General features: G+C 43.5%; 1 protein-coding gene across 2 annotated transcripts in view; it reads left to right on the forward strand.

The window, feature by feature from the left end:
- The window catches only part of CAPN13 (calpain 13), a 52,334-nt gene extending 46,693 nt beyond the window's left edge, over positions 1–5,641 (forward strand). For both annotated transcript variants that reach the window (XM_027696648.1, XM_027696649.1), the window contains exons 20-22: positions 2,132–2,187; positions 3,234–3,279; positions 5,158–5,641. In XM_027696648.1, the coding sequence (XP_027552449.1) occupies positions 2,132–2,187; positions 3,234–3,260 (83 nt within the window). In that variant the 3' untranslated portion in view covers positions 3,261–3,279; positions 5,158–5,641. The remainder of the gene's footprint in view (positions 1–2,131; positions 2,188–3,233; positions 3,280–5,157) is intronic.
- The last annotated feature ends 6,984 nt before the right edge of the window (positions 5,642–12,625 follow it).

Genomic DNA, 12,625 nt, shown 5'->3' on the forward strand with positions numbered 1-12,625 from the left:
TTGGTAAGGAGAAGGTCTGAGATCGTTCTCAGTGGGTAACAAACCCATGCCCTGTGTTGCATGCAGCTATTGTCTGGCAGTTGCAAGGAGGAAGTGGCTATAAATAAGCCTTTGCCTAAATGTAAATGCAATTCTGTTTTACGAAAGCATAATTTTTGCTACTCTAATAATAAGCGTTTGGACTGGAAATACTGGTAGTTAAACAAAGCGAGCAATTGTGACCCTGGTGCTAGAACATCATTACAGCAATTTATCTCATCTTTGAAATGAGCAGGGTTTCAACAGTGCATGGAAATGAGTGTTCATTTTGTCCCATGTGTTTTTGCCACTGATGTTTAATGGGCCAATAGTGGTCAGCAGATCTGCTCGGATGACACTGCTTAAAATCCCATTTCAAGGGAGTATAGCAGAAGCGGCTCAGAAAGTCAGAGCATGTCTTGATTTTAATGCTTTCATTAAAAAAAAAAAGTAGATAGCTTGTAAACACCCATTTTTTGTGATTATACATGTCACTTGCAGTAGATGAAAGTTCTTACGCCTAAATTAGTACCATGGTATTTTTTTTTCATCTAAAAAGGATCCTCTTACATTGTAAGTGCAAATATAAAGACAAAACATCTACATCCACGTAGAAAGGAGCCTCTAAAAGTTTCATTGCTATTTGTAATGAGAATCTTAAAATGCTCTCAACTCTTTCAGTTATCATTTTACAGAGGGTTTAACACGGAATACATTTCTCAGACTTTTCAAATCATTGTGAATAAGTCAGTTACAGGAGAGGATAAGGGTGCCAAGTGGGAATAAAAGGCAGTAAACCTTTATGATGATGTGAATGCAGCAGGGAAGACAAAATCTGTCCCATTAAATCATTACTCATCCTTTCAAGATAGCCAGAGATGAGACCCAAACCAAAAGCAGCAGCTCCTTTGCAAATTCTATTTAACTGGAGTTAATGAAGCAGTAAAGAGGCACTTACCTCTGCCCAGAGGAGGTAATTTCAGTGCTGCCATTTTTTCCTAAAAAGATTGCTGGGTGCAAGCCTAGCCCTGCAAATACAACCTTGTCAAGGGATGGAGTGCAATATGGGGATTTCCTTGTTCTATGCCTTTCTTCAGAGCAGTGTAGGCTGGATGTGCTTCACTGTGTTAGCTTTCCTCTCCGCTCTGGACCATATGAATAGCTCTGGTTGCCTCCTAAGGGGCAGAGGAGCAATGAGCCTTTGTACCCTGTTCCTACCCTCTCCCAGCAGCCTTGTACTTTTCTAAGGCTGGGCAGGTCCCAAAACATGCATGATATTACAAGTCCTTTTCATTCAGGTTGGGAAACAGGCTCCTGGAGAAACGTGTCATTCAAGGATAGACAGACTTAAATTTGTTTCAACTTTTTATTACTGTTTTATAACAGCACATTTCTAGGAGAAAAGTAATTTCAAAATAAATAAAAAGAACTCAAAGTGGTGTGGTTTGAGTTTATCCAAACACTTGGGTTTGAAGTTTTCTCCTAGACAAATTGCAATATAAATGTGCACATAGAATATCAATATTTGAATGGATTTAAATTTTCTGATGGCAAAGTGTTCAGTCAAAAAACTTTCAGCAATGTTAATTTCAAACTCTAGCTGAATAACAGCAGCATCTGCATTTATATTCCCTGGAAAAAGCTTGCAAGGCATACTAATGACTTCAAGAGAATCACTTTCTTTAGGGCACACTGTGATCACTCACTGCCAGGGAGGATGGAAAAGGACCAACAGAAAGTTTCCCTGTGGGAAGATGTGTTTCATTAGTTCACCGTTCTCCTGTCAGTCTTCAGGCAGGAAAACAATTGAAACAAATTATGAGAGGAGATGAAAGCAGCCACATTGAGCACTCCCTGTCCCTACACTTCTTCCAAATTCCAGCCCTGAAATTGGGATGCCTTCCCAGGCTGTGACCCCAGGGCCAAGGCAGAGGGAGTACCAAGCACAGAAATGAGATGTGGCCAGGCAAGACAGTGTGGGTAGGCACCTGAGCTGGGCAGAGCATCCCAGCACAGGGATTGCAGCTCTGCTCCTCAGCTGCCACTGCCTTATGTCTGCTTTGCATTCCTGCTTCCTCCTCATGAAATAAGATTTTCTTTGTACTGCCCTTAGATGCATTTCAAAACCTAGCAGAGGGTGGATCACAAATTTCGATGACAGCAATGGAGGTAAGAATGCTCCCTCTCCCTCTCCCTCTCCCTCTCCCTCTCCCTCTCCCTCTCCCCTTCTCCCCTCCTTTCCCTTCCCCTCCAGAGGGCTTTTGCCTCTGACACCAACAGTGGTGAATGTTTTGCCTGGCAGGAGGTGCATAATATGTGGAGATATCTCCCTGGGATTCCCTGGCCCCAGTCACAAAGCCTCGTGAGGGCAAGCACAGCTCAGGGGTGGCCATCGATGGCCAAAGTTTAGAGGCTTCCCTTACTGATGCCAGCCTGTCATTGCTGGAAACATTGCTCAAAGTGACTTTGAGGAAGTGACAAAAAAAAATAATAAAATCCATGCCCTCATTTCTTACTGCCCCATCTGTTAATCCTGAATTGCAAACCATCTTGGTTTTAAGAAAGAAATAGCAGACAAATGTTTGCTGCTGCTGTTTGTCTTAAAAGCACAGCCTGAAGGATAGCAAGCTGAATGGGGATACATCAAGCTTTTTATCAGTTAGTCTGAAGCAAAAATCCTGCTGTGCTCCATAGTGATATGCCTGAGTGCTGCATTTTATCAGTCTGGGGACTGTTATTTGACAACCCAGTGTTTAAAAGGATTTTTTAAAAAAACCTTTTACAATCTTGCCAGCTCCTGTTTACACTCTGTGGTTAGTGCAGTGGCTCACAGTTCATTAAATCTGTTTTGCACCAGGGGCGGAGCACAGTTTGCAAGCAGAAGACCCAAACCTGTTTTATAGGGTAGTCTGTAGGACAAGCAGATTCCCAGAGGTTGCTATCCTTTCCACTTGCAATCAGGCAGGTGCTATCCTTTCCCAGCAATTGCTCCTGCTGCAGCTGCTACAACAATTTATCATGGAAAGCAACATATGGAAAGTGTTTCTGGGTCTGAATTGTAATAAGGGGCAAAGGCAATTCCAAAACTCCTTAGCTATTCTGTGCAGGACAAAAGGACCACAGTCATTGGGTCAGAGCCTGAAGGCACCAAGACATGTCTGAAGACTTGGTGTAACATTGCTATCTAAATGTACCTTTTCTTGTCCTTTTTGCAGTGGCTGACTCTTGTCATGTACACCTAAAGGAATATCAGAGCTCATGGTAAGAAATCTCAGTACTATACAAACTGAGAAGAGGGGGTGGGTGCCCTTAGAGTGGACACATGGAATGTGAGTGGGGGCCTTACAGAAAGCTCACCCTGGGATTATATTAAAGATGAGAGCTGTGGCATGAGCAGGGCTGGAGAGGGGCTGCAAAGGGATTTAGACTTGGGGCTATTTTTTCTGGGTAATTGGTGATGGCCTTATCAGTTACACAGACACCAATGGCTCAGCTAGCCACTTGCCCCTGGTTCCCACCTGAGGTAATAAATTTTCAAAAGATCAGCAAGCAGAACTTCTTTTTTTTGTCTTCTTCTGAGAGGTACCCCTGCATATCTTACATAGCTGCTGCAAATGTAAAGTCAAGTAGAGGGTGGGTATATGAAGTCACTTAGGTTTCTTAGTCAGTCTGTTTCCACACTTTTAACTGAATTATGTGATTTAGGTTACCTTTGAACAACAGTCCCCATCTTGTGCTTCACTTCATGTTTGGTCCCTGCATGTCAGGCCTACAGAGGGGCTTTTTTACTCTGAAGTTTACCTGGACTTTCCAATTTTGCTACTTAGTTCTCATGAAGGATTCTGCCTTCTCCTGCAAAACTTGCTCTGTTTATACATCCACAAACCATCTCGGCCATCATGCCTCTACTGACCCTCTGGGATGCAACTGTTCGCAGTTGCACTGGTTAAAGTGTTAGTGCTGGTCCCAGACATTTGTCACTGAGGAACAAACAGGGAGGAAATCAGGGAAAATGTGCAGTACAGAGCCAGTAGCCTCCTGCCATTGTTGACCCCAGGAATTCATGGAGCATCCTTGGGCAAAGTCACACACATTCCTTATTAACCCGGTTCAAAAATGGAGTGAAAAAACCCAAAACCCCCACCAAAAAAAAAAAAAATCAAACGCAGGACATCTATTGAAATCCAGGAAATGCATTCAGATGAGCCTTCCGATAGACAGGAATTACAATAATAAATAATACATGAACAGCCTCTCTGGTGTTTCACACCCTATTTCTGAAGGCAGTTGACACTGGATGCCAGCTTTGGTGAGAAGTTGTAAGGGGAAATGTATAATTAGGGTGTAAATTACACTCCCCCAGGGAGAAAGCATGGTAGGTTCAGGCCCAAAGCAGGCATGGCTCCATGTCTTTCACCCTTGGCTCCAGGACAGCATTCTTGCCCAGCTGCTCTTCTATCTTGGCTCCTAGTTACATCCAGTGGGTCCATCTGCAGCAGGAGCTGGGCTTCATCACTCAACACTGTGATGCTTTCACCCCTCTGATCTCTATTTGCACACAGTTGTTTGTTCTAAAGTTTGCCCTCTGCATTTGGAGAGCTTTGGGCAGTGCAAACCTGCATTTAGATGTGTTGATGTGTGGAAACAGAATATTCACAACACAGTACTTGCACTGCACACTATGATTAGGTAAATATGAGGCTAGAAGGACTTCACTTTCAGAGATGAAGTTGCTTAAACTGTCGCTTGCAAATTATATTCATAGTCTATTTAGTCTTCTTTTTTTTTCCCCCTTTCATGAATCATTCATAAACTGATCATAACTTCTGGGAATATATAATTAATCATAATTTTCACTTACCGGTTTGGAATGAAATCCTGCCTGTAGGGTGTTTGTAAGCAGTTCACTAGAGCAATTTAGCAGACACTTGCAGCCAGAGACTGGGCAGTCATGGCACACGACCCCTTGGAGGACTGAGAGTGTTTAAACTAGAGCCTAATGAACTATGAGTGATGTGGAAAAACACACTTGACGTCCACTGAAAAAATTCCCTTGGAAAAAATATTCTCATTAGTGATTCCTAAAGACTGACCTGAAGCTGTCTGTGTTTTGAGTGAGTGTTTTTACCTCTATTTTAGGTGGCTTCTCTTCTCCTTCGTAGAACACTGCCTAAGGCTATCCCATACAAAAGCCATCCATGGGGTTCTTGAAAAACCACTTCGAAGGAGTGAAGGCATGGGCAATTTGACTACTCTGGATAGTACTCAGATGTTGGGATAAAGAGTCCTTTTCAGGCAAACTGGAGTTGCATTGGAGAGAGAAGAGGAGCTAACGAGAGTGATCTCCAGGCAAGCTGGTAGTACCTAGTGGTCTGGGCAAGCAATTTCCTCTCCTCTTCCTGGGCTGGTTCTCCTAGTCAGGAGAACCTGCATAGAAATCAGGAACAGCTCCATTAACCCAATTGCAAATAAGAATACAACATGCCTTTTGTGTGGAAGGACTGTGTATCGTGTAGGTTACAAAAACAATTCAGACAGAGTTTTATTTGAAATATTTCTTAATTTGCTTGTGTGCCATTTCTAAATGCCAGAAAAAGATTGAAGAAATTAGTCATAATTCATAAATAACACCAGAAGATTTTTGATTTTATTTATACTTTTTATGAATAATTTTTTTTTTAAAAAGTCTTGAGCATATTTGAGTTCATCTATATGGATTCCATTTTATTTGCTACAGCAATGAGGAGGCATATTAGAGATGTTGAACAGATTGTTCAGTGTTTTTTTCTGACTTCCAACATCTATATCAGGACTCTGGGAAGAGACAAGTTTATCTGAACCGCATTTTCTTCCTATGTCCTGATGTTTTAAAAAATATAGAGCTTCTTCAGACATAATTCACGCTCAAAAATTTAACTTAAATCTGCAAAATAACTGTAACCTTTCTGTACCCACAGTGAACTTCATTTTCATACCTTTTTATCATGGTGATAACAGCAAATTTAGTGATCTAGTCTACTCAACTATTGAAAAAAATAATCTTTGAAGACTGTGAAAATGCCAAAAAAGAAGGATGCAAATGTCAATGGATGAAAGAAATTCAGGGTTGCCATGGCAATATAATTCACACTGTGCCTCACCCAGACCCTCGGTACAAGTTTCCATTGAGGCATCTGCACTCTAACAATGTATTTACCCATTTGGTAGTGAGATGTTACACACTGGAGCAATAAGTACATCACAAGGTAAAGAAGAGACTTTGTTATCATTAGGTGAGTTTGCATCACTGTCTCGTTTAGCAGCTTGGAGAGCTTTACTCATGCATGTAAGCCCTGTGCAAGAGGGGCCACTGAACCCACTTTTCCACTGAAAATGAAGTGAAAGTGAGATCAGTAAAATGAGACTATTCTAATATTTTTCAGTAACTTTTAAACAAACTGATTCCTTTTCCAAAATGTGATTACACATCCCACCTGAAATCATTAATCAATAATTAAGCTCTCTGAAATTGTTGGCAAAGAGAGAAGATAAATAAAAATGTGGCCGTGGAAACAAATATGCTTTGCTAAAAAAGGCATATTAGTAGATCCATTTCAGAGAAGTATGCATATTTAGTTTAGCCTGGGAATCCAAAAAAGGTAAGTAGAAATCTTGAAGTACTTCTGGATGATGTCCACCACAGAGGTCAGGGATGCTTAAAACAGCTCAGACCTGCTGGGAATAAGCTGACGCAGAAGTCACCTCTGTTAAAATTGAAAAATTCGGTGCAAGTCAACTGGTTCAAATACATTCTTGTTGTGTGAAAGTCCTATCTATAAAAATACCAAGCTATTAAGATCAATCTTAAAAATCTTAATTTGCAGACAATGTATTACTTCTTTTGTTACGATGCGTAATTGCTTTTCTGCAGAAGGCAATTCTGCTTGTCATGAGACAGAGATCCTTGTCTCATAACTTAGTCTGGCCAGAGACTGAAGTGTCTCTTCTTCATTAAAAGGCTAGCACAGACACCAGACATCCCAGGTGAGAGACATCACCAATGCAGGAGTTGTCTCCCGGTGAGCAGGTGCTGGGGATGATGCCCTTCCCATGCAAAGGGGCACGTGTGTGTCCACACACAGAGCCTCTGCAGCCGGTGTCCTGCAGACACTGCCAGCCAGAGCCCACCTTCACCTGCATCCCACCAGCCTTCTCTCAGGTGTGTGTGGCCTCTGTGGTCTGTGCACACCAGTGGTCTCAGGGACAAACATACAGCCCCCTTTTGTTTGCGGGCTGGCGCCTGCGTGCTGATCCTGCACCGGGGCAGAGAGTAATAACTCACTGCTGTCAAGCTGAGCGTGGCTGCCTGTCTGTGGCATTGGAAGAATTGGTATTCCACTTGATTTATACCTCCAACCAAGCTAATTAAGCAACAATTCAGGAGGAATCCATCATTGTGACAGACTTGTTGATTAACCATCCCACAAGCAAAGTCAAGGGTGTTTGGTAGCCTGAAAAGAAAAAAAAAACAGGGTCAATAGGGAGAAAAACAATGATTTGGCCATAATACAGCAGTGACTGTTATTTCCAAAAGCAACAAGAAGCTTAATACATTTCAAAAACACAGAGACCAACATTGGAAACAAAGGCAGCTCAGATCAGTGGGGTGTTAGATAAAGAGGAAAAACTTCTACATCTCATCTTTGTGTGATTAAGCTGTGAAGGCCAACTTTATGGGGATGGTGCCCCTATTAAAATCTTCAGTGCCCCTTCATCTGTTTGCCAGCTCTGAAATGTTAGTGTGATCCCCATGAGGTTTCTGGCATTTGTGAAAGCTCTGAGATTCATCCAATTATGATAATATCATCTCTAATTTTTTTGATTAAAATCAGTTTCCAGTCCTCAGGGACACAAGTCTGAAAAGCCCTAAGAGGATCTGCTGTTAGAAATTGAAGAGCAGGACCTCAAACAAATGCTCTATTTTTAAATCTTCATGAGGCTAAAACCCTCAAGAGAGTAAGAAGCAGGCAATGTGAAGAAGGAGAAGCTGAAGCAGATGAGATTAGTGATGCTGAGCTCCCTAGCACTGAAGATGGGATATAGAGCTGATGAAATTAGGTAGGATCTAAGCCAACCATTAGCATTAGAAGGATTTTGGTGCAGAAGTGGTGACAGCTGATCCTGCAAGCATAATCTCTGGATGTAGATCTCAAAGCCCTGCTGTTAACTACCCTTTTTCTGAGACTCAGAGGCCCATGTCTCACATCTGCCTGGCAGAGGCCATGCCCAAGTCATCTCAGGATGGACAGAGGAGGAAGCTCTTGCATGTCTTGTCTGCTCCTGAAGGTATTTCCAGAACATGCAGCCTCGATCAAGGCTTTCCCAGATGCCCGAGAGGCCATGATTTTGATGTCCCTGTCTCAGTGAACACATCCTGCTGTTGTGGTATGGGAGCCTCCATGGCCAGTTTTGAAGTAACTGAATCTCCCTCTCCATCGTTGGCTGTGCCTCAGTTTCTCACAGAGAAACTGCTGCAATTTATACAGAATAACTTTCACACTTTTCAGGGGGAAAAAAAGGCACATTATTCCATAACCTCGTGCATGGCTGAAGCAAGGAAGGCTAGGTTTGACCCTGGCTGTGAGCAGCCCACTGGCCAATGCACTTTATGGCACACACTAGTGATTTTTATTTTTGTTTCTTAGTGCAATGCATTTCTCAAAGCAGGGACCAATCATGCCACACCACAGCAAATGCCCTGTCCATGAGCTGCAGAGTCACAGGCATCTCTTGGCCAAGGGTGCAGCAGTGAGGCACTGGTATTCCAGTGTGCAGCCTGGAGGGGTGCCTGGAAATGCTCAGCTCTTCCTGCTGCCTTCAGTAAGATGCGACCCTTTCTCAAAAGAGATACCTGTCCTTCTCTGAGTAGGGGAGAGATGGAAATCCTGCCAAGAGTGACCTCCCTCCCATACTTAGGTAGCTCAGCAGGAGCACAGACAAAAGTTGGGATCATTTCTCTGGTGGGGATTACCAGCTGTGTTTGGCATTATCATGCTTAGCCTTAGCACTTGTCTTTAGGATCTCTTTGCTGCAGGGTTGTAGCTGAAATATTTTACTATTACCTGTCAATTCCTTACATGAAATACCTTATCCTGCAATTTCTAGCTACACTCCTTACACCTGTGATAGCTGCAGCTTTTCAGCCCTGGGGAGGGCGATGCCCAGGCAGTCTGAGAGTGCATCAGCCTTTTCAGGGCAGGTTTCCCAATGCCCTCCACCAAGCTGGCCATTGCCTGTGTGCCTGCTGCCAGCTGTGCTGCCAGCTGTGCCTGGGCTGGGTGTCCCCAGCCTGCTGTGGCACTGGGGTCCATTTCTGCTGCCTGGCAGTGACATCTAGAGGCTCTCTGGCCTGAGCTCTGGTCTCTCACTGCTCACAGCACTTGTCAGGCAGAAACCTGTCCCTCAGAAAGCCCCTGGGAAGTGTATTCACACCCTAAGGGTGAAGTACTGCAACACTTAAATCCAAGTCATTCCCTCGCCCTTCTTCCCTAAACCACCATGGGAAGGATCTTTGTTGTAGCACCTCATGAAAATTTGGTATTGCTTCTGGGATAGCAAAGATCTGGGAGAACCAATCCGTGTCCCTTCCCAGAGAGAAAAACTGGCCCATATGAGGCTGGTGCTGATTAAATACTACATACAGCTTTCCACTTGAGGAAATATTATTGCCTTGCTTTACATGCCATCCATTATATTTGCTGACATCTAGCATCAAATGCAAAGCTGCCACAGAAACACCTCTGTATTGAGGCTAGCTGTGCAAGATGAAAGATTATTGTGCAAACAGTATCATGCATTTAAAAGCAATGCATTCAAGAAAGGGGGAGGAAATGTATCATCTCCATAAGCTGAATTATTCAGCCAGATGATGAATGCATCTCCTGAAGCATTCCCAGGGTTTGAGCTGAAATGCCTACCATGGAGAGAAGGAGGGAGTACTATTGCCTGTATGAAGGGTACTTGGTATTCAATACAATGTGTATTCTCTAGGGTGATATCCCATAGGCATTTTGAGTCAGCAGAGCAGATTGCAAATGATCTTCTAGTCTGAAATCAGGAAAAGAGCAGCTTAGTGGAGTAGAGCTCTCTCACAATGAAAAATTTGTGGGAAGATTGAAAAGTGTAAATGTGAAAAGTGGGAGGAATGGCTCTTGCCCATCCTGTGTCTTATATCCACTGTCCTTGCCTCTTTATTTGTTTTGCATGCCTGATGCCAAGGAGCTGGGCTGTAATGATAACTCCCAGCTCCATGCAGGGAGAAATGCTGGGACAAGGTGGGAGGCACAGCCGTGGGGCGAACTTTCTCCATCATCCTCGGATTTCATGGCCTAAAACCCCTTCTTCTTTATCTCTGAGGGACACAGGTAACACCTGCATCCATGAGGCAGAAAGGTGCTTTGTTTACTAATGGGGTGTATGATTTGCAAAACCTAAACATAGTCATTAATATACAGAACTTCTAATGTGTCTGGTTGTTTAGGGTTTTCTTTCCAAACTAGCATTCCACATGCTCTAGAGCTCAGAGGTGAGAGGAGGTGTGGAATGAAATTGAAGTTGTCAGGTTGTCTTGATTTTACTGGATGGCAAGAAGAATGGTTAAAAGAAAATAGCAGCTGTAAGTGCCAGATTTTTCTTTTTCAGATTCTTTCTTTTTTCTCTTAGGCACTGGCATAAAAGCTTCCCTTTTCATTATTTTATCAGAAGAAACCAAGGGATTTTTTTCCTCCCGTTGGAAAAAAATAAAGTTTCAGCCTTTGAAGGTAATTGGTAATGGCCAGCACAATGTTTAATAAAACTTAGAAGATGAACTGGACACCTGACCCATGGCCCCCAGATGTCATTCATTCCCACTGAGGTCCCTTGGCTGAAGCCTTCCAACCAGGCTGAAGATGTTAGGAAGCCAAAGGGAAAGCAATGTGCTGTGGTGGACTTGGACATGCTCTTCTGGGCCCTGCTTGCACAGGGAGCATGACCTCAGGAAAACCATGCTGAGATCCTGGTCTGTCAGAAACACTGAGCTTTGGTGAAACCAGCTGAAGCCAACAGCAGTGATCAGGCTTTACCTCAGACATTTAATTTCAGCTTCATACAGTATGAATGCTTTGGTGTCTGCAAGTGGCAAAAAAAGGGGCTTGAAAGTTCAATTGGGTCTGCTTATGCAATACTGTGAGTGTCCAGGGAAAGGCCAGACAAAATTTCATATTAAGCATTATACCTTACATATCATCCATTATTTGAATTCTCATAAAGGTAGCACAGGCTAATTCTGGTCTTTGTAGCACTCAGCATTTCAAACTGCTCCTTCGGGTGTTGGCTCTGGCCTGGGGAGGGGTTGACATCACTCCTCCTTCCCAAAACAGAGGCATCAGAAACTCCCGGGACTTTAATGGGGCAGGAAGACACTCCGTGCCATTGGTGGAATAAAGAAAGAGGACCAGAGAATATGAAGTTGGGCATGTATGGGCCTGTGTACAGAGAAGCAAAGGCAGCACTTTCTGTGCCACTGTAGAGGTTGCCTGGTGCAAGCATCGACCCCTCCAGCAAGCGGCTGCTCCAGAAGTGGCTGCAGAGATGCTCTGGGGAAGTTTGTGTGTCTCACTGTCCTGAAGCAAAACCATGGGGGCCTGGGAAGGTCACACCAGACAAGCTAAGAGATCTCGGCATACTCCTGCATGCCAACCGGGGTCATCTTACCCATGGGAAAGTATGTTTCCTGCAGGCTCTGATGCTGCTCCTGGTGCTGACAGGGCTAACCTTATGGAGGACTTATAAACTCTGCCTCCCTCCAGGCATTAACAGACAACTTACCTGACAACTTCATGCTAACAGATGTTGGGAAACAGCATTTTTGGCTCAGCTATTGAAGCAGGTGACAGATCCAGTTCTCCTACTTAATGTTCATTTAATGTGAACAAGTCCTAGGAAAGGCAGACATCTGCAATCGCTCATCTCTGCTGCTGAGACATGAAGGCATGACACTGCAGGCACTTCTTCATAGACAGCAGGCTGGTTTTAAAGCCAAATTAAGAATATGGGATAGAAGAAGCCTTTTTCCACTAAACCACATTTGTAAAAATAATTTCTGGGGTTTTACCCTGTAGCAATTTCACTTTAAGGTCTTATTACTCACCTCCTCCCTGAGGCTGGGAGAGCATCATGCTGTTGGACATTAGCCACATCCAAGAAACAACAGGCTGAGCAACCAGCTTTGCTTTGCTGAGCTGGAAACACCAACTTGAGGAAGGCAAGGGCCCAAAGCTGCTTGCAAAGCTGCTGAAATGTTCAGGAAACTATGTGATATCCATGCTGAGCCATCACAGCCGTGTCCCCAGGATATGCCCTCTGTGCCGCCAGGCCGGTGGTGGATTGACACACATTCCCACTGACCTACATTAGAGGGATTCATGAGTCACACATTATAAAAAATCATTTCTCTAATGAACAGACTGCTGTTACTGAGATGGCAATTTTGCATGAGATGCTGAGCAAAAGCCTTTGGATATTTTGATATAACTGGCATTAGATCTTTATAGAGATATTCATGGCTTTCAAGACACTTTATGGATGA

The sequence above is a fragment of the Neopelma chrysocephalum genome, unplaced genomic scaffold (assembly GCF_003984885.1).
Source record: "Neopelma chrysocephalum unplaced genomic scaffold, ASM398488v2 Primary Assembly neopelma1_108, whole genome shotgun sequence".
Taxonomy (NCBI): Eukaryota; Metazoa; Chordata; class Aves; order Passeriformes; family Pipridae; genus Neopelma; species Neopelma chrysocephalum.